The sequence below is a fragment of the Centroberyx gerrardi genome, chromosome 10 (assembly GCF_048128805.1).
Source record: "Centroberyx gerrardi isolate f3 chromosome 10, fCenGer3.hap1.cur.20231027, whole genome shotgun sequence".
Taxonomy (NCBI): domain Eukaryota; kingdom Metazoa; phylum Chordata; class Actinopteri; order Beryciformes; family Berycidae; genus Centroberyx; species Centroberyx gerrardi.
Window position 1 is genome coordinate 27,753,951 of NC_136006.1, and position 25,767 is coordinate 27,779,717.

Consider the following 25,767-nt stretch of genomic DNA (forward strand, 5'->3'; position numbering starts at 1 on the left):
AAATTTAAAATGTAAATGTAAATGGGTTATTTAATTAAGACCTGTCAGGCAGTCAATTTCAAAATGGGGGGGGGGGGGTGCATTGTGCCATACATGGTGGTGGTCTTGCCGGCTCCGTTGTGGCCCAGCAGCGAGGTGACGTGCCCCTCGTAGAAGGCGACGTTCAGGTTTTCGATGGCCATCCGGTCGCCGTAGATCTTGGTGAGGCCGTGGAGGGCGACGCCCACCGGCAGCCCCGAGAAGTCCTCGCCGGCCTGGGAGGAGAGGGCGTTCTGGTCTGAGGGAACGACGGAGACGGCAACAAACAGAAACAGTCAGTCAGAGGAACAGCGAATAGAGAGAAGAGTGAGGGGGAAATAGAAACGCAGCGAAAAAAAGAAATTGACAGACAGAGACCATGAAAGGGAAGACATCATGTTCTCCCTTCAAAACACACAACAACAGAGGAGACAGCACCACTTATTTTCATCTGGAGAAGACAGAGGTTTTTTCTGTACCTTTTCCCTTGTCGTCGGGGAAGACGGGCTGGTTTTCGTGCATGATGTTGGTGAAGAGGAGTCCTCTGCCTGCCTTGCTTGGCGCCGAACTGAAGCAGCAGCACAGGTCGGCCCAGAAGGAGAGTTTGAAGGGGAAGTACCACGGAGCTGGGATGCCATATTTTCCTGGAAACAGAAGCAAACACTGTGTTCTCAATGTTGAACGAAGGGTTAGGGTTATAGGCTTTTAAGTATGAAACCTGGCGCAGATGCAGACACATCAGTCAACAGTAAACATTTCACCCTCCACGAATAATGCAGCCCCGCGCTGGGTCAGTCACATTGACCTGTAATTGTAGCACCCCACTGGGTTAATCAGTGTCATTTTGAAAATGCCAGAACGCAGTCCTGAAATGCATCATTTAACCAAGTTTCGTCAAAAAATAATCAATGGTGTCTGAGATATTGTGTGATGAACAAACGGACAGAAGCCAATCCATAGTCCTATTGCCTTGATTTCAATGTGGGAGTCAACAGCTACCATCCACATACGCAGAACAGAAACCACTATTGACACTAAAGAGCGATACTATGAAAGAGGGTTAATAATATAACAATTTCACTCCCAGATTGCTATGTCACCATGACAATGCAGATTTTTTTTTGATAAGCAGCAAATTGAGGACAGAGTGAGCGTTTCTAATCCAGGACAGACATTACATTAATATGCTTAGGGCATCTTTGCATCTAGCATCTTCATACCTGTTTACCTGTTAGTTTCAGAATTGATTTTAAGATTTTACTGATCACTTTTACTGATCTGGCACCAAGCTATACCACAATCCTTTTAACACTATGTGAGCCGGATCGCAGCCTGAGGTCCTCAGACAGGCTCCTATTGGCTGTTCCAAAGTCTAGATTAAAAACAAGAGGTTCCTATTGGCTGTTCGAAAATGTATCTTAAAAACAAGAGGTTCCTATTGGCTGTTCGAAAATGTATCTTAAAAACAAGAGGTTCCTATTGGCTGTTCGAAAATGTATCTTAAAAACAAGAGGTTCCTATTGGCTGTTTCGAAGTCTAGATTAAAAAACAAGAGGTTTCTATTGGCTGTTCCGAAGTCTAGATTTAAAAACAAGAGGTTCTTATTGGCTGTTTCGAAGTCTAGATTAAAAAACAAGAGGTTCATATTGGCTGTTCAAAAATGTAGAATAAAGTCAAAAGGTTCCTATTGGCTGTTCCTAAATCTGGACTAAAAACAAGAGGTTCCTATTGGCTGTTCAAAAGAGGCAATTGGTTCTTTGCCATCAGGGCTCCTAGACTAGAACTTTGAACTTTGAACCACCTGAGTTGTCAAATCAGTGTCATCTTTTTAATCAATTCTTAAAACAAATTTTATAGACTTATGTAATGTTAGTAATGACCTTTCATTATTGTGTGTCACCTCCTTTTTATGACTCATACCTTGCTTTTATATTTCTTATCTTGTTTTTATTGCCTTTCTGTCGATTTTCTGTGTTATGTTCTTTTATTAATCCTTTATAAAGCGATTATTATTATCAGGGCGTTTGTCGGGGTCTGTTGTGGTTTACCTGGGAAGACCATACGGATGTAAGCCCCGATAACGAAGTAGAGCATGGAATCGATGAGCATCAGCCAGCACAGCCAGCCGAACGAGGCCGTGTCTCCAGCCATGGGCGAGATGTACGAGTTGCTCCACTGAATTCCTAAAGAAGTCGACAGAAGAAACAGGTTCAGTCAAGTCTATTGTTGGCTCCCGCTGCCTCTCTGCAGGCTGAGGCAGTGTGTACGGCTGGCAGAGAGATGCTGTTTGATGCTAGTCAGATGCGTGCGTGCTCGTACCCTCTCCTTGGGACTCGTAGCGAGAGATGTATTGACTGGCGTAGCTGAAACAGGTCGGGGAGAACAAGCTCTGTAGGAAATGAGACGCACAAATTAGACAGGACACCGACAAAATAGAGCATCAACAAATATATCCTTTTGTTTTTCCCCCCTCTGCCTCTCTGTAATTTCTCTCCTCTTTGCTCTTGACAAGTCTGCCGTGTAGCAGAAAGTGATGTTCTTCAGAAGCCTTTTCTCACTCTCAAAACACTGAATGAAGATTTTTTTCTTCCAAAACAAGGCTTCCTTGTGATGTAGTGGTAAAAAAAAAGTTGGGAAAACTATGATCTCAAGTCGATGATCATCATAAGGCAAAAAACTACCAATATGAACCAAAATCAATTAGAATTTCAGAAAAATATGAAGTTGTTTTCAATTTTTTTCCCATAACAGACCCTATCCTTATATAACTGACATCAGTTTGATACTCATTGCTATGAAGTCTACGTGGAATTTATTTTCTAAAGATTTTTGTCAGCATAAAAATGTGGATAAACTCTTTTGTGCAAATAAAAAGGCTGGTAAATTGAGTTAATATGGGTTTACCCTCCACACAATTGAATATAATTGAAGTCAATAGCTATTGTATGTTCATTCGATTACAGCAAGTGGCATTTCTGAGGATGCTCTAACCTATTTTGAGTAATAAATATTAGATAACAGTTGTTTTCATGTGGACTAAATAGCAGTTTGGAATAAAACCCAATACTGTACAGATGAAATGATTTAACACAATATCTTTATCTGCCTGCGTAGTGTACTTATCATGCACAGTTATGTAAGTATGACTCTTATCTCTTCATTTCAGCCTCAGTATGCCTGGCAAATTGCATTGTTTGCCATTTTGAATTATATTATTTCAAACTGCCCTCCCACAGATGCCTCCTCTACACACACATGCACAGCGGTGTAGCAATGTGCTGAGCTCATGATACAATTCATCATATGATACTGGGTTGAAAATACGACATTGTCAAACCATCAGAAGTGGATTTTCAAAATAAAGGTTTGTCTGCTACAGGCTATTTAATTCTTGATCCCTTGGCCTCAAATTGCGATGCTGATTTGTGAATTTTCTCATCAAGCTGCAGTTGGTAAAATCATATATGCACAACACATGCACAGCCCTCCTACACCCAAAGCCTTTCATCGGAGGAGGCTCCTCACCAGGGCGCTCTTCTGGGAGAAGGTGAGCGAGGACTCCAGCGCCAAGACCACGATGAAGGGGAAGAAGCAGAGCACGTAGATGAGGCTGCCGCTGAGGCCGGCGATGTACGTCTTGTCGAAGAAGGAGCTGACCATGTAGCTGAAGGCCAGGATGCTCATGCTGTAGTCACAGAAGTAGAGGAAGAGCAGGAAGCCATCGCTGTTGGGCAGGATGCGGCCGTACTTCATCACCAGCGTGAGGATGATGATGGTGAGCACCAGGTAGACGGCGCACTCCAGGAACCAGGCAAAGAAGTGGCTGAGCGGGTTGACCCCCATCATTTTCATGTACTGCGGGAGAGCAGAGGGTAAAAAACACTTAACAAATAGCAAATACTGGAGTTGGGAGGGAGGGAAAGTTAAAAACTCAATGAGAAAGGCTTGACTAATGCATAGGGATTTTCTAAAAATTGATTTACATTGTATTGAAAAAAAAGAATGATTTGTATCCAATTTGATATGGACTCAATTTCCATATAAAATAATCTATTAGAACACTCCAATTCCACTACTGATTATAATTACGAGATATAAGATTACATTGAGGTTTTACAACATTTTATACAAATTTATTGTGAGTTGAAGAATATATAGGTAGGTCACATGCAAAAAAAATAAATGATGCATATGTTATCTATCTATCTATCTATCTATCTATCTATCTATCTATCTATCTATCTATCTATTTATCTGTCTATCTATCTATCTATATCTACCTTCTTTATTTTACTTATTTATTTATTTACTTATTTATTCATTCATCAACTGTTCTAGTAAAGTTCACACAGTTAATTGCTCATAAGGAATTTTTGGTATTTGTCAACAGGAAAATCAATAGGGATTTTCTCAGCAATGAATGCAACTGATGCCTAGAGAGAAAAAGGAGGAGTGGACATTGTCATCACAGGACATGATGGAAACGGCGGAAGTCAGTGTGCAATGCATAAACACGGTGGCATTTTTCACCCGCTATGTATGGAGAAAAAAAAGGTTGAAAGTCCCCAGCCTCACCTCGTGCAGCCTCAGCTCTCTCTCGTGGACCAGCTTCTTGACAAAGTCGGCCACAAACAGCACCCAGGCGATCATCAGCATGAGTGGGAAGACAAAGGAGATCGCCTCCAGGTACCTGGGGAAGCCCACAGATGACAGTTGTCAGTCAAATGCCTAGAAAACATGACCTCCAATCACTGTCAACAACAGGGACTCAAAGGGGCCTGTCATTCATCCACTGGCTTGAGAGAGAAGAGAGAGGGGGAGAGAGAGAGAGAGAGAGAGAGAGAGAGAGAGAGAGAAAGAGAGGGTTGGGGGATTGTAAACAGCCGTGTCTTGATCCCCATGTACTCTCAAAACCCCATTTTTGTATGTTTTCCTCATCATATCTGGACCACGACACATGGGAATGCGGCGCTGTGTTTTTTGTAATACAGAGTTATATTTCACAGCTCTCATGTCAGGAATTGTGTTGTTGAGTCATAAATCAGGGCAATGGAGAAAGCGAGGATCGCCGTATCTCACACTTGGACGGGAGGCAGCCAGCCAGAGACAGAGGCCCGCTGGTGCTACTGAGATGAGATATCAACGCTGTCTTTAAGAAGCACTCCGGGGCAAGGCACAAACACAGGCTTTATGCTCCGGCATGATTTATTGGAAACAATGTACTGTGTCAATGCGCAAGTTTATGCCAAACCCACGTTGGACTGGATGCACACTAGGGAGATGAGGGAAGTTCTTTATATACAGGTTAATAAACGTCTTAAGGGTGTATGAGCGTGTGTGTGCATGTTCTTTAAATATGAATGTATGATTGCGGTGAATCATCATGCACATGACGCAAAGGCGATTTTCATGTGAAAGGGTTGCCATGAATGACTACTTATTGCCATTCCCAAGTGGTCAGTGAATAATGCGAGTGAATGCATTATTCCACATCAGTGCCTGTACATTCCCCCAGCGCGTGTCCTTCTACGTATCTGTGCATGCATCCATATAGAACCATGTCCATGTATGTGTGTGTGTGTGTGTGTGTCAATGTGTCCAGGCCACTCACTCGTCCCGGAGGTGGCAGGGGTAGGGGAAGGGCTGCAGCTGCACGGCCGGCTCCGTGACCCTCTGTCCGGTCTGGGTCTCGATGATGGCCCGGTCGATGCTCTCCTGCATGTAGACAAAGCCCCGGTTGTAGCGCAGCGTCTGCCGGGCCGAGATGTGCGTGTCCTTCATGAAGAAGGGGTCGCGCACCCGGTCGGTACGCATGGCGTTGTCCATGTGCATGCGGATGGTGTAGCTGACTTTGGGAGGCAGGGTGGTTTGGGAGGAGGAGGAGGAGGAGGAGGAGGAAAAGGAGGAGTTGTCCTGACTTTTGCTGGATGAGCCCTCTTCTTTGGGAAGCTTGAAGATGACACCTTAAAGACAGATTGCACCGTTTTATTGCAGATAGTGTATACAGAAGGACAGATGTAGAGCAAAAACAAACAAAATGCCTTAGGGACCAGGCTAACTCTTGGTGGGTTCTTTGCAGTGTCCTGGACTGGATCTCCAAAACTGCGCCAATCAGCTCATTATCAACTGACAAGACACCTTTACAAGATTACAAAAAGTAAATGGATTTGCATTCAATGGGGTCAGAGGCCAAATACACTTTTGACACAAACCCTAACACAACCTGTAGCAGTCGGGTTAGACATAAGGTCAGAAAAAGGGGCCACTGTACTGTATTGCACTGTAATAGAACAAGGGACAGGGAGTGTTTGCTTTTGTCTGGCTGGAGCACAAAATTGGGGTGGAGTTTTCTGTTTTTGGAAAAATCCGATAGATTACATTATGCCAGGGAAGATTATTCAATACCAGAAATGGTGTAATCTGGGTCTAGGGCCAATCCAGTCAGGGCAAAGCGACAACAGTTAGTGTACGCCAATGGGCCAGGTGGATAAAGACGACATCCACCTGCTTTAATCTCATTAGCTGTCCAGCAATGACCTGCAAATGTCAACATCTATTCTCGGCAAGATGGAAACCATCACAAGTCCCGGATGCTCTGTCCAATGGACCAGATGGACTGGATTATCTCAATAGAAGAGGCCTGTCCGTGACACGCAGTATGTACTCACTTGCGTAGAGGTTGCGGTCTTTAGCCAGGTGTTGGGCCTCGGCGTTGAGCTTGTCGGCAGAGTCGTAGCCACGGTAGCGGTCAAACTTGATGCAGGAGGAGATGTTCACCATCAGGCTGGACAAGGTGGTGATCTGCTTGAGGATGTGCTTGTTCTTCTCCAGCAAGGTTGTCATGTTAGCTTTGACAAAAAATAAGAAGAATCAAACTTAAAAACTTGACACAACAGCAAAAGAACTCCAAGCAGGTTTTTAGATTGAGAGAGGGATACGTCAGTTTGCTGTAAACCAAATTACAAAGTGATATATGGTGTGTCTGTTTGACTGAATGCCACTTCAAATAGCATGTTCAAAGCTTTCTTCTCTGTTATGCGAACAGAGAACTACTTTACCCTGCGAAGTTATAGGAATATAAATGAAATAAATGAAAATACAAGGCAACTCGACAAAATATGATATAATCAAATCTTATAAATAAAATGAGCATGCAACGTGCATAATCGAGTACGTGCAATGTGTTCAAGCTATACTATTTAATCCAAAAGGAGAGAGACAGTGAGAAATTCAGTTTGAATTTGAATGAAATGATTCCTATAAACCTTAGAAGCAGGGTCATTTTCTGATAGCGTGGATATTTTACAGGCAATAAGTGAGCGAGGGATGCAAGGGGGTGAGCCTGGGTATCTGCAGCTTTCAAAAGTAAGACCTTCAAATGCACACTCACAGAAGTTGCTGAGCGTCTCCTTCATGTTGTCGACATTGATGTCCGTCTGCATCTCAATGAAATTCTTCACAAAGGAATTGCCGAGGGAATTCTGCCGGGAGGATAGAGGGGAGGGGGGGGGGTGGAGGAGACATCGCACAACATCAAGATTCAGCTGCCGAAACTTTGCGAAGGCCACTGCAGAGTTTATCTGCACACTTTCACAGAGGACAAGTGCAGAGCCCAGGCGGGGAAAGACAGAGATAGAGAAGCCGGTGCCGAGTTTTCATACCTGCAGCATTGGCAGAGTGTCGCTGAGTATTTTGGCAGACTTTATGATGTAGTTGGAGGCTTCGATCCAGTCCTCGGAGTACCTCTTCAGGTTTGCAAACTCCTGCAAAGTGCTGTTGGACTGGGGAAAGGAAGGGATGGGGATAGTGTTATAATGTGAAAGTGGTTGTGTTGTCTATGTGTGTGTGCAATGCATTCATGTAGAGTATGTGCGTACCTTCTTCATGATGGCCCTGGTGGCGGGTGTGTCAGGGGTGTACAGGACGTCCCCCATCAGCATGGGCTTGAGGAAGGCCCAGGCGATGGCTCCCCCTGTTGTATTGACCATATCCAGGTAGAGGTTCATACAGAATGGAGCTGCGGAAGGGGAGAATGGAGGAAAACCATCAGACAGACAGTATTCACACGGATAATAGGCCTTATGGACGAATCTTTAACTTTTTGATAAGAACTTTTTTCATAACAATTCAGCATCATTGTTGTTTTCGAGCTTAAAGCTGCACTAGGCAACTTCGCACACTGGCGGCCCCAAGTGGCAGAGAGAGGTAACTGTTGAATTTCGAAGACTTCAAAACCAACAAATCATATAATGTGAATTTCATTTGGGCAAAGAGGGCTTCTCAGTTAGTGGGGATGGGACATTCTCCTCTGTTCCTACCCCACTTGGTGATTTAGGCTGATTAGACAGGTGTGTTTTTACATAAAAAATCTTGCCTAGCGCTGCTTTAAAATTTCTCTTTGAAGTATATAAATAACAGATCTTTTTGACACCATACAATAGATATGGATATTATGTGTGAGATGTATGAGTTAATTGTGGCTGCTTTTAGTAAAAAAAATCTACATTGCATATCATAACTGAGTATGCGTATATTAACACAGGAAAAGCTGAACAGTTAAAAAGTAGCTCTATTGACACCAAAACATGCCATATCCAATCACTGATTTATAATTGCGTTTTCCTCAAAAGAATACCTCAAAGACAAACAGTATCTCAGACCAATAGGCACTGTCTGTAACACAACGATACTTGAGTATACTTCATATTGGATTTCTCTGCATGCAAAAGCCCCAAAGCCTCCTCCCAACGTACTGGCGTTGCGCGGGATCTTGAACTTCTCGATCATCTCCTGCCTCTGCTGGACGTTGGGCGAGGAGGGGTCCGACTCCGACATGATGGGCGTCTTGGCGAGCCCGAACACAGCCAGGATGCCGTTGTTGCACAGTGCTCGAGAGAGGGTGACGAACGTGGCTCTGCTAGACATGCTGAACTTTTGACCTCTCATCACCTGGGGCAAAAACAGAGATGGAAACTTAGATTTGACACGATGTTGATGCATCATTACATCCATTGGGTCAAGTTAGATCAGTGCACAACAGTTCCTAAAGCTGTTTTAATATGAATTTTTACTGAGCCATAAAATCTAATCTAATCTAATCTAATCTTGGCAAAAAGGCAAGATAATTGTTTGTGCGCCATCAACCAGCATCAACCAGAACTATTCTCTTGGTGCTTCACTCTTACATGACCATTCTATGGTCACAGGAATATTTGCACCCTTTGTTTTTGGTGATCACACACGCACATACACACACTTTCTCAACTAGCCTTCTCAGGGACATACAGTAGTGATGCGGACTCACATTGTGAAACTCGGGGTTGGCCGCCAGTTTGAGGTCCTGGATGGAGAGCAGGTAGTCTTGCAGCTGACTGACGACGGGCAGCAGATTGCTCATCATGTCGGTCAGGAACGTCACCATCTGAAGCATGACTCCCACCAGGCTCTGCATGTCTTCGGACAACACCATCTGGGGAGAAGGGCCCCAAAGTGATCACATGTTTCTTACAGCTTTCCTTTTCTTTCCTTTGCTCAACCTTCCTTTTCCTTTGACCCCTCGCACCCCGAGTTTCCCCTTAAATTTCATCTTAAGTAGCTTCGAAGTTAGAATAAAACATTTTCTCCATACTGTACAACAATGTCACATACATATTCTGTATCTGCTCTACCCAACGCTTCATTGAAGCTCTAGCTGCTTATATTGAGTGATATATTGACACCCAAGGCGCCTTTTTTTATGGCTGCACCATTACATTAAATGGAAAACATCTAGATGTCTTGTGCACCATTTTGTTCACATTTCCCTGTAATTCAGCTTGACATGTCTGATATCTTTGGAAACCTTGGGATCTTGACTAGAATTTAAAATAAAGTTCTGTGGGTTTGAATAAAACTTGGCTGTTTGTAATGATGGTCCCACATGTTGGACCGGCAAGTTCTTCTTTTTTTCCCTGTCTTTTCTTTTAAACTACATTTAACAAGGGCATTCACACTCAGTTGAACCTCTTTTTCAAATAAACTTTGGTAAACAAGGCAGCTAAAAAAAGCTGTGTGGTAAATTACACAGAACAAGAACATCAAAAATTCAAGACAATAAAAACTGTAAAAGAAAAAAAAAAATGCCTGAAGCAGAATAATGGAGCCAGAGTCCCAACAAGCAATGGCTGTAAAAACGTGTGTGCTCTGTGGCTAATAGCACCCTATAATGTGCTATTAAAATGAAATATTACATCTTAATTATGCATTTCTAAACACCACATTTCATTGTCAGGTGTTGCTTTGTCTTCTAGGCCTCTTTTAAAAGCTAGTTGAGTTTCACTGTACATTTTGAAATTGAGCATACTGCAGATTTTGCCATTTTTCCCTCTCCGTGCCTGTCCTTACTTCATGGTTTGAATCTTTAAATCCTTTGAAATCATTTGGTTGACCCCAGTCGAGCTAACGAGATGGAGCACAGCAAGTGGGATTTCCCTAAAAGGAGAAACTAGCTGACACTTAAGGCAGCGGGCACAGATGCTTTCTCCAATTTAAAGTCACTGAGAGGACATTTTGAACGCCACTTGAAATAGAAAGCCAGCTTTATTAGAGAACCTCTTTGGATGCTGCAGTTTCAGAGGGACATTCTGCAGTCCCTTTGCTCTTCCCGGCTGCCATTTGACACATTTGTAATTTCCAGGAATTCAAAAACAAAAGAATACTGAAACTAGGATTGTTTCAGAGAGGTGTTACATTCAAATATGGCTTCATATGACATTATTTGTTTTGCCAGACCTATAAAAAGCCTCAAATGCTTACAGAACGAAGAAAAAAAGCATAAAAAGTATAAAACTTTTTCTTCTGACGAATGACATAGTCTGAACCTAGCCTTACGGTGTAGATGACCTTCTCCACGTTGAGATGTTGCGCCATCAGCAGCAAGAAGCTGTACCACTGCTCGGGGGACATGGAGCACAGAGTCCTGAAGATGATCGCCTCTGTCTGGTTCATGTTCAGGGATGCTGAGTTCTTGCAGTGCTGCAGGTTGACCAGCCAGGACAGGATCTGTTCCAGGACATTAAAGGAGACAGGTGCAAGATGATCCATGCTGTAATGGTGCATTCATGTCACATGGGAAAGACAGTAGATACCAGCCTCCTACTTGAAAAGACTGTTCACCTCAGATTTCAGTTGGTGAATACTACTAGAAAATGTCATTCACCTCAGATTTCAGGGGGTAAAATAATATTTGGGAACTTGGGATTTGGCCCCTATTTCTATGACCTGAACTCTTAAAATGTCATGGCAGGGCACAAGTACTTGCTAGTGGAAGTGTGTTAAGTGTGAAAAAGCTGACCAGGAGCTACCAAAGTCTACAGAAAATAATTTCAACGTCGACCTTCGACGGTTTCAAACAAGTCGATGCTTTTAACTATCAAGTTGTTCTGACAGTTATTCCCATATGACTCGCAGAAAAGAGGTGCTACTTCGAAAACATAGCGAAGCGCTCACGATACAAAATAAAGGATAATCATCTCTCGAGTTTAATTTGACGCTTTGGTCTTGCAGTCTTCAAGACCTTTTGTAGAAATCAAAGGTTCTGTTCGCTGAGGCTTGTACTCAGAGTTGAGGTAATTGAACGTAGTGGGGATTTATCAGACTTTATCAGACTTGTCCGTGCACCTAAGCTCTCGCCAGGTGGTTCTGGAGCAGCTAGACGTGTGGGGCAGAGTTCCCAAAAAAAGAGGCGGTCCCTAACATCTGCAGAATTCTGTGGTTTTTCTGCTACACCGTGTCTGCTTTGAAGAAAAAGTGGCGTCAGTACAGCAGCCACTGTGCGTTTTTCATTAGGATTGCATTCAATACCCACTGTAAAGACAACTTCATTTTAATTAGCCTAACTGATATTGGATTCAATAGAGGCAACCTCTTATGCTTCAAGCCATTTCTAAATTATAGCACTTGATATTGAAATCAAATGAAATGAAAACACAGATTAGCCTGTTATAGGCTTAATGAATGACCAATGCGATGATGCAAATCCATATAATATGCTGATATAATAAAAGGCTGCCATATAATTGGAAATATGGCACTGCTTTTAGGCCTATTTGATCTACGCTATGTTTCTTTTTAAGCCTATATATTTTTAATTCCTTGAAATTAAAGGTCAGTGCTTCTCTTAAAGGGAAGATGAGCACGCCAATCTGCGAAAACTTGTCACAAAACCTGGCAACCCAGGGGGAAACAGGGGAAATTTAAATATTCTCCCCTGCAGCGCATGACTTATGTGCAGCCTGACAACGCTTCTTCATAATCAATGAGGCAATGAGTAAGTGTTTGCATGCGTATGTTTGTGCATTCATATATGTATGTGTGTGTGTTTGAGAGAGAGAGAAAGAGGGGGAGAGAGAGAGAGACAGAGAGAGAGAAAGAGAGAAAGAGGGAGAGAGAGAGAGAGAGAGAGAGAGAGAGAGAGAGAGTCCCTGGCCTCACCACTAAGTTGTTGTTTGGCAGTGTGGTCTCCATCAGCAGGTTGAGAGTATGGGGGTCGATGCCGACGTGCCGCTGAACATCCAGTACAAAAGCTGTTTTATTCCTCAGCATTTCCCCTACCTTCACCACTCCTGGAGAAAGGTACAGATATAAGTGCTATGATGAACAATCTTTATTAGGATTAGAATAAAGAGAGAATATATCCTGACCACAGAGACATAAAAACAGTCTGGAAAACCTGGACTGAAAATGTATTCTTTGGACATTTCATTTATTCTTTTATTTCTTCACTTAAAGGCTTCAATTAAATGTATCCCAGAGTTTCTCTACCTTTGAATAGGTGCAATAGGCCACCCTGCCTTAACTACTAACCCCAAAGGAATTTCATTAGACTGGGTTTCAATGGGGAGTTTTAGAGTCCTATGAGGGTCTAAATGCTGTTTCAGAGGCTTTTCCACCCTGAATAGAATAAAACTCTGGGGGAAACACTGAACACTTGTAACATTTTGGCATGAAAGTATTTAATTTTGGCATAAAATACTGGCTAACGGCAGCTTCAATACAACAATATCAGTCTAACACTAATCTTTATTGGGGGAGTGACATTCAAAAAAAAGAAAACAAATCTACTGTAATAAAATTATTGATAGCACAAAATTAAGACAAATTACACTAGTTTTTAAAGGAAAGTTCATAACTTACTATTGGCTGACAAAATGCTAACAGTTAATAACTTTTTAAATAGATATATAGCATTTTGGATATGGACTCTTCATATGTTTTCTGTATGTGTTGTAGTGTGCTCTCTGCATTGTATTTTCCATTAGTGTGTTAGTCAATTCATTCGATCAATTAACCAACCAAGCAATCCCACCCAAAACAATACAGAATCAGCACTGAGAGATACGGTCTATGTGGAAGAAATGGCTATAGAGTAGATTACTGCTTTGAATATAACAGTGAGGTGAATTTCCAGCTGCATGATGCCAATATTGTGAAATTATACTGTCATAAAGTGACATAGAGAAGGGTCTTGCCTGGGGAGGTGACGTTAATATTGAGAATCCTCAGGCTGCTGGTGTTAAAGCCGAAACCTTCGCTTAATACAGAGGTCCTGTAATACACACATACACACACACACACACATACACACACACACACAGATTTATGCATTTTTATCAAGAGGTAAACAAACAAATTGTGTCTAGGAAACATTTCTTTTGTGTAAAATAATGCTGGCAGGCATTATTGTATATGTATGATGATATAGTAAACGATGTGAAGTATGTATAAGACTTAGTATAGGATGTGTATGATGTGTATATATATGTAGTATGTATATGTATGATGTAGTATGGTATATGACATGTATATGATGGTATGTAAAGCCCTTTGAAACTTTATCTCCTCTCTGTCTTTCCTGCCACTCCCTACTGTATGCTATCTAACTAAGCAGATAAACCTTCAGAAACTATTAGAATAGCGTTGTACCAGTTTGCGTTGATGTCGTAGGCGCCGGGGTCTCCGATGAGGGTCTGGAAGAGGGCGTCGGACAGCTCGGACCTGTTCCTCAGACTCTGGGCCAGGATCTGCAGGCTGGGCAGAAGCGTGCGGCACAGCTGGTCGGGATCCACGGACAAAAGCTGCATCAGCTGACGCACGGAGTCCATCTCCTCCAATACACACACCTGCAACACAATCAGTCACGCACTGTAAGCACAAGAAGGAGCTGCTTGGGAAGTCTCATAGCCACCAAAGGATTAATCACATGCAATAGGGATTGTTTGGTTAGTTGTAAATCTGATATTTTAGACACCTAAATACTGAAAATACATAACAATGGCCGACAAAATATGGTATAGGGCTGATATTGGCCTTTTGCTAAAAATAGGATATTGGCCAGTCATTGCCATCCACTTCTGATATGGTGGATGGCCCCCACCATCCACTTAGCCCCACCCCCTCCTGCCTGGTGTGGTGTGGGAGAATTTTACTCAAGGGTTTTTAGGACTTTAGGATTAAGGTTTCAAATCTGCAAAGAAATCTGCCTCACCCTGCCTTAAAGAACTGCAATACAAGTGAAAGAATTTCATTAGCCTGGGTTTCACTGGAGGGTTTTAGTGTCTTATGATGCCGTCTCAAAGGCTTTCCCACACTGACAAAAACACATTTCTGAAGGGAAAGACTGAATACTTGTACTTTTTTTTGTGTGCATTTTTTGGCACGAAATGGTCAAATTTAAAGACACTAAGTATTGGCACAAAATAAAGGCTATTGGTGTTTTCATTCCAAAAATATCCGCTCTTACAACAAGTGCTATGCTCTAGCCAGCAGGGATATTATTTTAAGATATTTCAAGATAATTACAAATGTTTGAAGTATTTGTGCTAAGTGCGCTTGTTGAGACACTTAATCAGCCTCAAAAGTGTCTTCAGACGCATTCAAGCGCTATTTTGCCCGTGTGTTAATGAATGACGGACGCGTGGCAGTGGTGGTGCAGAGACCTGGGACGTCAGGCGGCTGAGTATCCCTGTGAAGCGCTCGTCTGTCAGGCTGGTGTTGAAGAGCTCAAAGGCTGTCTGGATGGTCTGCTGCATGAGGATCAGGTTCTCTGTGGAGGGAGGGAAGGAGAGAGAGAAAGAGAGAGGAAAGAGGTTATTAGAGAGAGACAGGGAGACGGGGACAAGAGAGGGAGAAGGAGGGCAGCGGGGTCTGCAAGGTGACAGAATAACATGACGTCCCACTGGGCTTCATTACGACTAGCACCATTTCGGGGGCAGCGTCGTCAGGCGGCGAGCAGCAAATGATGTGCTTAAAGTGGAGCCCGGCGCAGGACTGATGGGGCCAGAAGGGCCAGCGGCGCCGGATGCTGTCGTGCATTAAAACACATCTGACAAGCCCTAAGAAAGGCAGCACCTAAGGCGGCAAGATGTGATGACAGAATATTTAATTAGGCCAAATTTAGACCATGGTGATATTTAATCTCGGGGTGCTCAACACCTAGAGGCCTCTGCAATTACAGCAGCTCGCTCGGCGTGCGTTGAGAATATGAGTGAGGTTTGCGGAGAAGTGAGGCTGTTGCTGCTTGCAGAGTAATTCTATGCACTATAAACATTATCACACAAGCACAGCAGCCAATTAAAAGCAGGTCATAGACGTCCACTTGTGTGGGTGCGAGCGGAGGCATTTAGGGAGGGAGCATGGGATAAGTGATTGAATTCTACTTTGCTAATGAGATTTAATAAGGTGCTGAGTGGCTTTCTGCTGGAGGAGGGCCATATGGCTTTGGGGCTCCTCGGAGCTCCAGCTAAGCCGACGTGAAGTCTTATCACTCGTATCTCCAGAATGAATTATGATGCACTATAATCATGTAGACAATAACAACAGCATTAACAAAACCTGTTATGGTCTCGCCATGGACTTGCAACAGCTATGAAGGTCAGAGAAAAAGGTGGCAGGGTTCCAAGCTGTGTGGCTCCTGGATTACATAGGCTGACATACTGTGTCCATACATACATACTGTCCCAAAGACTGTCACAGCTGGTACAGCACAGCAACGATTACACTAAGTTTGAGTGGGAGGAAATGCATCAAGGCATCACTGGGTAAAGTTAATTTGGAGAAACAGTGAGGACGAAGCAAAGATATGGGAAGAAATGAGGGGAAGAGGAGAGTAACGGATCCTCCACGTGGGGGATTCCCCCGTTTAACTAATGAGCGTGTGACGTACATTTCTCATCGTAAAGCTGCCCTCGATCCAGGCGGCCTTTCACCACCCAGCGAGTGAGTGAGCTACAGAACCGGTGGAGTCATACGGCAAATGAAGAGAAATGGAGTTACCTTGAGATTCACCGGCAAGGCCTCTGATGAAGTTCTTTACTGCCGAGGAGAATGGGAAGCCCTCAGGAAGCATATCAACGGCATTCGTCAGCAGGTCCATTGATGACCTGGAGAAAGATTAAATAGTTATATAGTTTATTTCAAGGGAACATTTATAATTCTTTACTTTATATAGGTCGAGTACTTAATTCAGTATTCAAAATCATGCGTACTGATCTGATAAAACGTAGTGTCTGTTTTGATTCAGACACTGCACTGAAGACAATCACAGCTTTTCCTTTGAAGTAACTTGCTGATTAAAAAAGGTTTTATATATATATATATACATATATATATATATATATATATATACATATATACAGTATATGAAACAGGGACATAACATGGGGAAAATCAAGGCACATAAAACGTCAAGATGCAAAGCAGCTGCAGACTCTCCACATCACATCTCTAGGGGCAAATTTAAACCTCAATCTAGATCCTGGCACGTTTTGTTTTAGTGTGCACTAAAACAAAAAGAGCAATTTCTGTTTTGTTTTGTTTTTTTTATTCCTAAATCTATATTTCAGCCAGTGTAAACAGGCCTCAGTGGTCGATAGCAGCGGTACAGTGTTAACAGCATGCCCTTACATCTGAAACAGGCTGGGGAGGGTGAGGTAGGAGAGCACCCCAAGGGCGGCATCAATGGTCTCCTCCCTGGAGACATTCAAGCCCCACGGCATGCCCCTAGTCGCCCCCTTCATCACCACACCCAGGTCGGGGTTGGCGAAGAACACGTGGGCCGTCTCCATGAGTTCTTCTGTGGTGGGCTGGACAGAGACGGCTTTGAACAAGGCGGGGTAGTCGATATAGAAGAGGTCTATGAAGTCATCCATGGGCTCCCTCATTGGCATCATTGGGGCCTCACGTCGGCGTCTGACCGGGCCGCCCCCCTTCATTTGCTCCTGAAGGTGACTCAGGTAGTAGTCCATGGGGGCCAGAAGATCGCTGGTGCTTGCTATCTGCCTCAGCATCGCAATGATGTTCTCGGCTAGGTCTTTAAACTGCTCCAAGCTTGCCGGCAGGTCCTGGATCATCTGGGTCAGGATGGAGAAGAAAGCCCTGAAGGCGTCGCATATTTTGGGCAGGACCTGGGTCAGCAGATCCATCCCAGAGGCTTGGGTGGAGTTCCACCAAGCGAACAACTCGACAACCTTCTCCACGAGCAGCCTGGTGTTGTTGGAGGCCACAAACTGTTCCATGGCTTGGTAAACCATAGGCACATCCCCAAATACCTTCATGTGGACAATCAATTTGACGACCCCCTTCATTATTTGGGTAAGGGACATCTCATTGAGTCCAGAGAAGTTTCCCCACATCATGGAGAAAAAGGGGTCAGAGGTGAGGTTCATGGAGGTCAGGAAGATCTTTGCAGCTTCTTGGAAGAGGTCCTGGGCCGAGCTGCCGTCTTGAACGAGCTGGTAGTTGTTCAGGATGTGGTGCAGGGTTTTCTCTATGGACTGTACATAAGGCTGGAGGGCGGGGGCCATGCTCAGCAGCTGATCTGAGAGCAGTTTGATGGAAGCCAAACTGCAGAGAGAAGAAAGACGATGAATGTTGGGTTAAGTACAGATTTCAGATAGTTTGCACTGATACACTACTGTACATTCTTCCAGTTAGCGCATGCGTGACCTCTATCAATTAGTAAAATTGAGGTGAGGTGACAGAACCTAAGCAGTTCTATGGACAACAGAATGAAGACTTTAAGTGTTTCAGCAGTGTAGACCAAAAGAATACTCACTGCCAACCTGAATATTCGTGCAATGCAACCCATGCGCTTTTTTGTTACTTCCTCAATACAATAATTCCATAGAGCTATAATTTCTCAGTTTGAGCCAGAAGTAATCATAATTCATCATCATTGTGCTTTAAACTTATTCACATAGTTTTCTCATTTCAGCCTAGATAATAGACTTTGGAGTCTTTCCACTGTGATCAATGATCTATAACTCATGCAGTCAGACTTGATTGATTCCCTGAGATATGCAGAATGTGATCCTTATCACCATGCCCAGTTCATTATTACAGCTGGCGCATAAAGGGAAATCAATTTTAAGAGGGTGTCTCGGCTAGCTGAATCACGGTTAAGCCGCTATCTGTGCAGACCTGCCTGTTTTCAGGCAAAGAGTCAAACTAAATTAATCAAGCGGAATGCGAATGTGATCGCTCCAATCCTCTCGTGTAATTTTGTATAAATCAAATTGACTTGCCTCTGGTGCATGTGGATAATATAACAACTGCAAATGGAGCTGTGAGTTCATGCCTAGGTGATGTGTCTGTGTGCATGTGTGTGTATACAGTTATGTGTATGTGTGTGTGTACGCATGCAACTGTACGACTCACACACACGTGCACACATATTTGTTATCTATATTACAGCAGCTGACTGCCTTCCCTACTGCAGAATTAAAGGAAAATTCCATCCTCAGTTAATATACTGCTATATACCATTAAACTGTGATGTTCAATATGTTCCGGGAGTTATTTTGTGATTAAGTGTTGTAATTTCTTTTGCTGTATCCACTTTCCCTCAACCGGCCTCATCTACTTCATTTAGTGAAAAAGTGAGTTGTGCCTATTACTCAAAACAACAACATGTCTTGAGGCATTGCATTCTGGTCTATTGAGGCTACTGTGGGTGGAGAAATTGGTCTCTCTGCCTCTTCTACGATGGATTTCTCCCTGTATGATTGTTGAATGTCGGTGCAAAATGGTGAGTCTGGAAAGAAGCCCCTGCGCTTTGATTCTGAGGGACTGACACCTGTCATGTACCATTGTTTTATATAGCTATGTTGTTTTATATAGGTGAAAAATCTTCTGCTATCAAACAGGAATAAGAAAAATACACCACCAAACAACAAAATGGGCACAAAATGCAAGGTACATTGCAAATAACTGTTTTTTTAAAGTGTTTTAGGGTGGAAGTTTCCTTTAAAACATGTAGTAAATCATGAGATGAAGACCATACAGAGTGTTTGAACACAGAGCACGTCATGTTACCAATCATCACTATCATCTGATAGGGGCATCATGGCCGTGATAGTCACCTCTGTTGCAGCTGCATGTCCTGGAACTGCTTGTACCAGTGAAGCTGTGCCTCGGGGCTCAGAGGCTGGCCTGCCAGCATGGAGAGCTGGCTGGAGAAAACCATGATGAGCTGTTCTGTCACAAGTGAGCGGTTAACGTTGACTTGGTAGAGAGACTGTACAGCCGCGACAATCTTGGCAGCCGCGGCGCTGGCAGAGGCTGGTCCCACACCCATGTGCTGTACAGGCAACATACAGTAGAGAGGGAGGGTTACTGGCAGTTTGTTACTGGCCGCTTGCTCGGTGAATCAACACTGCCACCAAGTGGTGAAAATGTTAATCACATTTGAAATTAGTTGCTGTTCTATTTTCTTATCTACTGTATATACTCTTATCTTGTCGGAGGGATCACTTCAGAATGTAACACCCCCCCCTCAATCTTGTCTGATCCTCTGACCGAATAACATAAGTTTAATTGCAGTTTCCCACTTTAAGAGTAACTAAACCCCACCTAAATCTGTGGTGAAGCCTGACACCTAATGGTGAAAAGTAGGGTACTGAACTGGTCATCTGCTATTGGCTGGTTTCTGTGCCCTGTGATGTCACCCTCTATAGAATACAACAGGTGGTGACATCACCTGGCACAAAAAGCAGCCAATAGCAAATTGCCAGTGCAGTACCCTACTTTTGTTAAATGGACTGCATTTATATAGCGCTTTTCTAGTCTACTGACCACTCAAAGCGCTTTACAGTAATGCCTACATTCACCCATTCACACACCGATGGCTAACTTTCCAACCCTACTTTTCACCATTAGGTGTCAGGCATCACCAAAGATTTGGGTTTGGGGTTTAGTTACTCTTTAATTACAGTTTAATCGACTCACACTCATGTTCAGGTTGTCATAGACAATCTGGGCTGCGGCGTAGGCCTCCATGACAGGCTGCAGGCTGATGGTGCACCACATGTCCAGGGTGGCCTTGGTCAGCCCAGCCGCCTCCCTTACCGGCTCCCAGGCGGTGAGAGCTTCACTGCACTCCAATGTGCCATTAGCCTACAGGGCAAAATGTCAACAATAGGCAGCTCATCAGCTCATCGTCTTTCTCACGCATTGTTCAGAGAAAACCAGTTCAGTTAGGAGGAGAGGGATGGAAACAGAACAAAGTGACATGGAGACAAAAGGCACAGGGGAAATGTCACAATCACAGTATCTGACAAATACTGAAAGTCAGTACTGAAATGCAGTAGGTCTCTAGACATCAAGCACCATAATCATGTTTTAACTTTTGTGCTGTATATCAAACGGACCTTTTATCAGTTTCACCAAAAAGGAGCATTTCTTAACCCTTTGACTGCTATTGCTTTGTATAATCTGACCTTTGGATCAGGCGTGGGCAATGCGAGTAACAAAGCCCAGCTATTAACACATAGCCTACAGGTGTGTTCTGATGTTGCCATTCAAAGTGTTAACCAGCCAAGTTAAGGCCTGATGCTATTTATGTTCTGGTTTGTGGCTGCTCCCTGTCAAACGCCTTTTACAATTTATGTCAGCACCCACTGGCCTAAGTGGGTAGGTAGAACAGTAACACCACAACTGTCAGACACACACGCAAACGCATCCACAAACAACTGCGAGCAAACGTGCGCGAACCCACTCACACACACAAGCATGTCGATGCACGCTATGTCATTCTCTCTCTGGGAACCAGTCAGGCAGAACAGATAGAGGCAGTCTAACCTGATGGGCGGCTTGCACCGTGAGTTCGATGGCCACCTGCATTCTTTCCGACACATCAGACAAGTTGAAGTGACTGCTATTCACAGAATGTACAATATCTGCCATCAGGGTCGTTATGGGCATTTGGAGACTTAGTATGAACACTGAGGGGAATAAAAGACAGACATTTTGACAATTTTGAAGGGCGTCGCTCCGAAGTTCTATATACACATTTTGGGAAAAAACAATGATACGTCTTGTTCATTACTGAAATATGAAAAATACGGACTACATCCTCTAAAATGTTGCTATCTGGTATGTTTAAGCGAGGTAATAGCCTCAGTAATGTTTTCATTTCACACAATCATTTTGTGAGGTTATGTCATATTTTTGAAATGGTAGAAAACTCACTTTGGAACAATTGCTTCAGTTTGTTTCAAGGTATGTCCTTGAAATGTGTATGGTAGAGATGATAAAACCTATGTCTAGAGGTGCTATGTGATATTTGCTACATGTTACCTACATACTGTAGGTCTTACACAGGAAATAATTATGCATCCTTGAGACAAAGGTCCTTGTTGGTTTTATTTGAGTAACAGTGATGATCCAGGATCACCAACCAGGCTATCCTTGTCTATAACGTCCATCATGACCCAAATGGCCATACTGATTCTAGATCATCACTTTGAGACATATACATGTAATACATGTAAGCCAATAGCCTTGCTGTTCAGTGGCGTTCTCACCATTCTCTGCTTGCGAGTTGTTAACCACGGCTCCTATAACTTTCTCCAACAGTGAGGCAACAGGCGGGATACCGTCCCAAAGCGGTGTCCCTTTCAAAGTAGACAGTAGGGCTTCTAGCATCTTTTCAATTCTGTAACAAAACACAGGAGGAATTTAATTTAGGGCAATCACAGAGGCAACTGGACAACACAACTATTAAATAAACTCACAAGACATCTCACATTCACAGAGAGCCTGAGATTCATCATTAAGGTGCTATCTAACCAACACCCTATTTACTTGTTTGGCTTATTTCCCTGGCAAGTAATAGTTAAACTTACTTGTTCCAGGTGTCTTGGTTTGCCTTCCCAGTCATCACCTGCTCCAGGACATGAGCGAGATCAGCGAAGCCCTCCAGAGGTGGAATGGTTATTTGTAAGCCTGAGCCTCCCGTTAGAAGGGGCAAGAGAGTGTTTAAGAGTTTGCCCATCTGAACAGGAAAAAAGGGGAGAAAAGACAAAGTTACATTTCTGAAAGATGGATTTCATGTGATTCATAAACATGACTAACTGAAATATGACAAGAATGCTATGTGCTGATGGAAAGGCTACCAGAGACACCACCTTGATAAGATGATGAGACCGTTTTGTGTTTGACATGATGTCTGTGATGATGAATGATACATCAGTGCTTTGATGATTGGTATGTAGTCAGGCGTGGTTTGTAACTGTGCGTTAATCTACAGTATTTGTTGCCTTTTGTTCACAGGTGACTATGAACAAAAAACACCAAAAGGCAACAAATGACTATGACTATGTCTTTTTATGAGCATTATATTTGTACTGGTCTGATGTTCCACCTGCAGACCTACAGGATGTTTCATTTTCCACACAAATTAAATCAAATTACACTAAACTTTAGTAAAGCGAGAACAAATATTTCACACAGATGTAACAGAGTTTTTCAGGCCTTACCTGACTAATAATTACAGGTAGATTTCCACTCTCAAAACTTGCCCAGAGACTCATGTTGCCTGAAATAATAGAAAACACTGTTATACTCTGTACTCCATACAAAGCGAAGACATTGATTGATTTTTATTTTTTATTTTTTTGAGGACACTTGTTCTCACAATAGGACACACCATGCCCCTTTGGCCCAAAGTGCTTAGACTGTCTGGCGGAGAGGCGTGAAACATTATTGAATAATGAAGTTCATGATGCTACCTCCACTCCATCAGAGTGCATTAGGACACAACATGCTGTACACCTACAGTGACACTGAGAAGCTGACTTGCCTTGGCCAGACTCCAAGATGAAGTGAGTGATGTTAATGAAGACAGATATATAGGCCTGGGCCGTGCTGTTCGGAGGCAGGAGGCTCTGGATCGTCTTCATTTCATTCAGAATGCTTAGAGAAACAAAGCATATCACTATTCACATGAACAGGTCTGTATCTGCAATGCAGTGTTGAAGTGTTTTAGGGTGGATGTTTCCTTTAAAACATGTAGTAAATCATGAGATGAAAACCTTACAGAGTGTTTGGACACAGAGCACGTCATGTTACCAATCATCACTATCATCTGATAGGGGCATCATGGCCGTGATAGTCACCTCTGTTGCAGCTGCATGTCCTGGAACTGCTTGTACCAGTGAAGCTGTGCCTCGGGGCTCAGAGGCTGGCCTGCCAGCATGGAGAGCTGGCTGGAGAAAACCATGATGAGCTGTTCTGTCACAAGTGAGCGGTTAACGTTGACTTGGTAGAGAGACTGTACAGCCGCGACAATCTTGGCAGCCGTGGCGCTGGCAGAGGCTGGTCCCACACCCATGTGCTGTACAGGCAACATACAGTAGAGAGGGAGGGTTACTGGCAGTTTGTTACTGGCCGCTTGCTCGGTGAATCAACACTGCCACCAAGTGGTGAAAATGTTAATCACATTTGAAATTAGTTTTTCTTATCTATATACTCTTATCTTGTCGGAGGGATCACTTCAGAATGTAACACCCCCCCTTCAATCTTGTCTGATCCTCTGACTGAATAACATAAGTTTAATTGCAGTTTCCCACTTAATTACAGTTTAATTGACTCACACTCATGTTCAGGTTGTCATAGACAATCTGGGCTGTGGCGTAGGCCTCCATGACAGGGTGCAAGCTGATGGTGCACCACATGTCCAGGGTGGCCTTGGTCAGCCCAGCCGCCTCCCTTACCGGCTCCCAGGCGGTGAGAGCTTCACTGCACTCCAATGTGCCATTAGCCTACAGGGCAAAATGTCAACAATAGGCAATCGGCTCATCGTCTTTTTCACGCATTGTTCAGAGAAAACCAGTTCAGTTAGGAGGACAGGGAACAAAGTGACGTGGAGACAAAAGGCACAGGCACAGGGGAAATGTCACAATCTCTCTGTTCATGCGATTTAGAGAGAGGCGATGAAAAGGGCAGAAGTCTCACACAGGTATCATCAGTTCTCATACACTTGCGTACTAGGTACACATAAACACACACACACATACACACATATGCACACACAATGTGTGTGCACACATACAAACAAATAATGGGTCACCTATAGAGTTTCTGCCGTATTTGAACTCTCTGAAAGACTGTAACTAGATTCTCTCTAAGGTAAACACAGGACAATATGAAACATTTTAACAGTGCTCCGCTCTTATACAACAGACTCAGTGTAGATAAGCATATGTCATAGTATCTGACAAATACTGAAAGTCAGTACTGAAATGCAGTAGGTCTCTAGACATCAAGCACCATAATCATGTTTTAACTTTTGTGCTGTATATCAAACGGACCTTTTATAAGTTTTACCAAAAAGGAGCATTTCTTAACCCTTTAACTGCTATTGCCTCATACAATCTGACCTTTGGATCAGGCTTGGGCAATGCGAGTAACAAAGCCCAGCTATTAACACGTAGCCTACAGGTGTGTTCTGATGTTGCCATTCAAAGTGTTAACCAGCCAAGTTAAGGCCTGATGCTATTTATGTTCTGGTTTGTGGCTGCTCCCTGTCAAACGCCTTTTACAATTTATGTCAGCACCCACTGGCCTAAGTGGGTAGGTAGAACAATAACACCACAAATCTATTATGAACAACATAACCTCGAACGTGTTTTTCCACTAAGGCAAGAATGGCAACTTTCAACACACCATGTATTAAGTTAGCATGACAGCTGCGCATTGTTATCGCTAATAAGCATGAAGATCTTTTTTTTCTCCACATCGTCAGACACACACACAAACATACCCACAAACAACTGCGAGCAAACGTGCGTGAACCCACTCACACACACAAGCATGTCGATGCACGCTATGTCATTCTCTCTCTGGGAACCAGTCAGGCAGAACAGATAGAGGCAGTCTAACCTGATGGGCGGCTTGCACCGTGAGTTCGATGGCCACCTGCATTCTTTCCGACACATCAGACAAGTTGAAGTGACTGCTATTCACAGAATGTACAATATCTGCCATCAGGGTCGTTATGGGCATTTGGAGACTTAGTATGAACACTGAGGGGAATAAAAGACAGACATTTTGACAGTTTTGAAGGGCGTCGCTCCGAAGTTCTATATACACATTTTGGAAAAAAACAATGATACGTCTTGTTCATTACTGAAATATGAAAAATACGGACTACATCCTCTAAAATGTTGCTATCTGGTATGTTTAAGCGAGGTAATAGCCTCAGTAATGTTTTCATTTCACACAATCATTTTGTGAGGTTATGCCATATTTTTGAAATGGTAGAAAACTCACTTTGGAACAATTGCTTCAGTTTGTTTCAAGGTATGTCCTTGAAATGTGTATGGTAGAGATGATAAAACCTATGTCTAGAGGTGCTATGTGATATTTGCTACATGTTACCTACATACTGTAGGTCTTACACAGGAAATAATTATGCATCCTTGAGACAAAGGT

The 25,767-nt window shown here is 43.2% G+C and overlaps 1 protein-coding gene across 2 annotated transcripts in view; it reads right to left on the reverse strand.

Annotated features, from left to right (window-relative positions):
• The window catches only part of abca12 (ATP-binding cassette, sub-family A (ABC1), member 12), an 83,334-nt gene that overhangs the window by 31,272 nt on the left and 26,295 nt on the right, over window positions 1-25,767 (reverse strand). For both annotated transcript variants that reach the window (XM_071923132.2, XM_078286068.1), the window contains exons 24-53: window positions 25,216-25,358; window positions 23,928-24,095; window positions 23,451-23,668; window positions 23,135-23,247; window positions 22,812-22,870; window positions 22,179-22,327; window positions 21,858-21,988; window positions 21,133-21,275; window positions 20,281-20,448; window positions 19,416-19,633; window positions 16,960-17,898; window positions 16,330-16,436; window positions 14,994-15,100; window positions 13,981-14,177; window positions 13,527-13,603; window positions 12,490-12,620; window positions 10,888-11,058; window positions 9,323-9,487; window positions 8,772-8,967; window positions 7,896-8,035; window positions 7,680-7,799; window positions 7,409-7,499; window positions 6,687-6,866; window positions 5,630-5,981; window positions 4,594-4,708; window positions 3,544-3,873; window positions 2,338-2,407; window positions 2,067-2,201; window positions 498-662; window positions 94-277 (exon numbers count right to left, since the gene is read on the reverse strand). In XM_071923132.2, coding sequence (XP_071779233.2) covers window positions 94-277; window positions 498-662; window positions 2,067-2,201; window positions 2,338-2,407; window positions 3,544-3,873; window positions 4,594-4,708; window positions 5,630-5,981; window positions 6,687-6,866; window positions 7,409-7,499; window positions 7,680-7,799; window positions 7,896-8,035; window positions 8,772-8,967; window positions 9,323-9,487; window positions 10,888-11,058; window positions 12,490-12,620; window positions 13,527-13,603; window positions 13,981-14,177; window positions 14,994-15,100; window positions 16,330-16,436; window positions 16,960-17,898; window positions 19,416-19,633; window positions 20,281-20,448; window positions 21,133-21,275; window positions 21,858-21,988; window positions 22,179-22,327; window positions 22,812-22,870; window positions 23,135-23,247; window positions 23,451-23,668; window positions 23,928-24,095; window positions 25,216-25,358 — 5,482 coding nt within the window. The remainder of the gene's footprint in view (window positions 1-93; window positions 278-497; window positions 663-2,066; window positions 2,202-2,337; window positions 2,408-3,543; window positions 3,874-4,593; window positions 4,709-5,629; window positions 5,982-6,686; window positions 6,867-7,408; window positions 7,500-7,679; window positions 7,800-7,895; window positions 8,036-8,771; window positions 8,968-9,322; window positions 9,488-10,887; window positions 11,059-12,489; window positions 12,621-13,526; window positions 13,604-13,980; window positions 14,178-14,993; window positions 15,101-16,329; window positions 16,437-16,959; window positions 17,899-19,415; window positions 19,634-20,280; window positions 20,449-21,132; window positions 21,276-21,857; window positions 21,989-22,178; window positions 22,328-22,811; window positions 22,871-23,134; window positions 23,248-23,450; window positions 23,669-23,927; window positions 24,096-25,215; window positions 25,359-25,767) is intronic.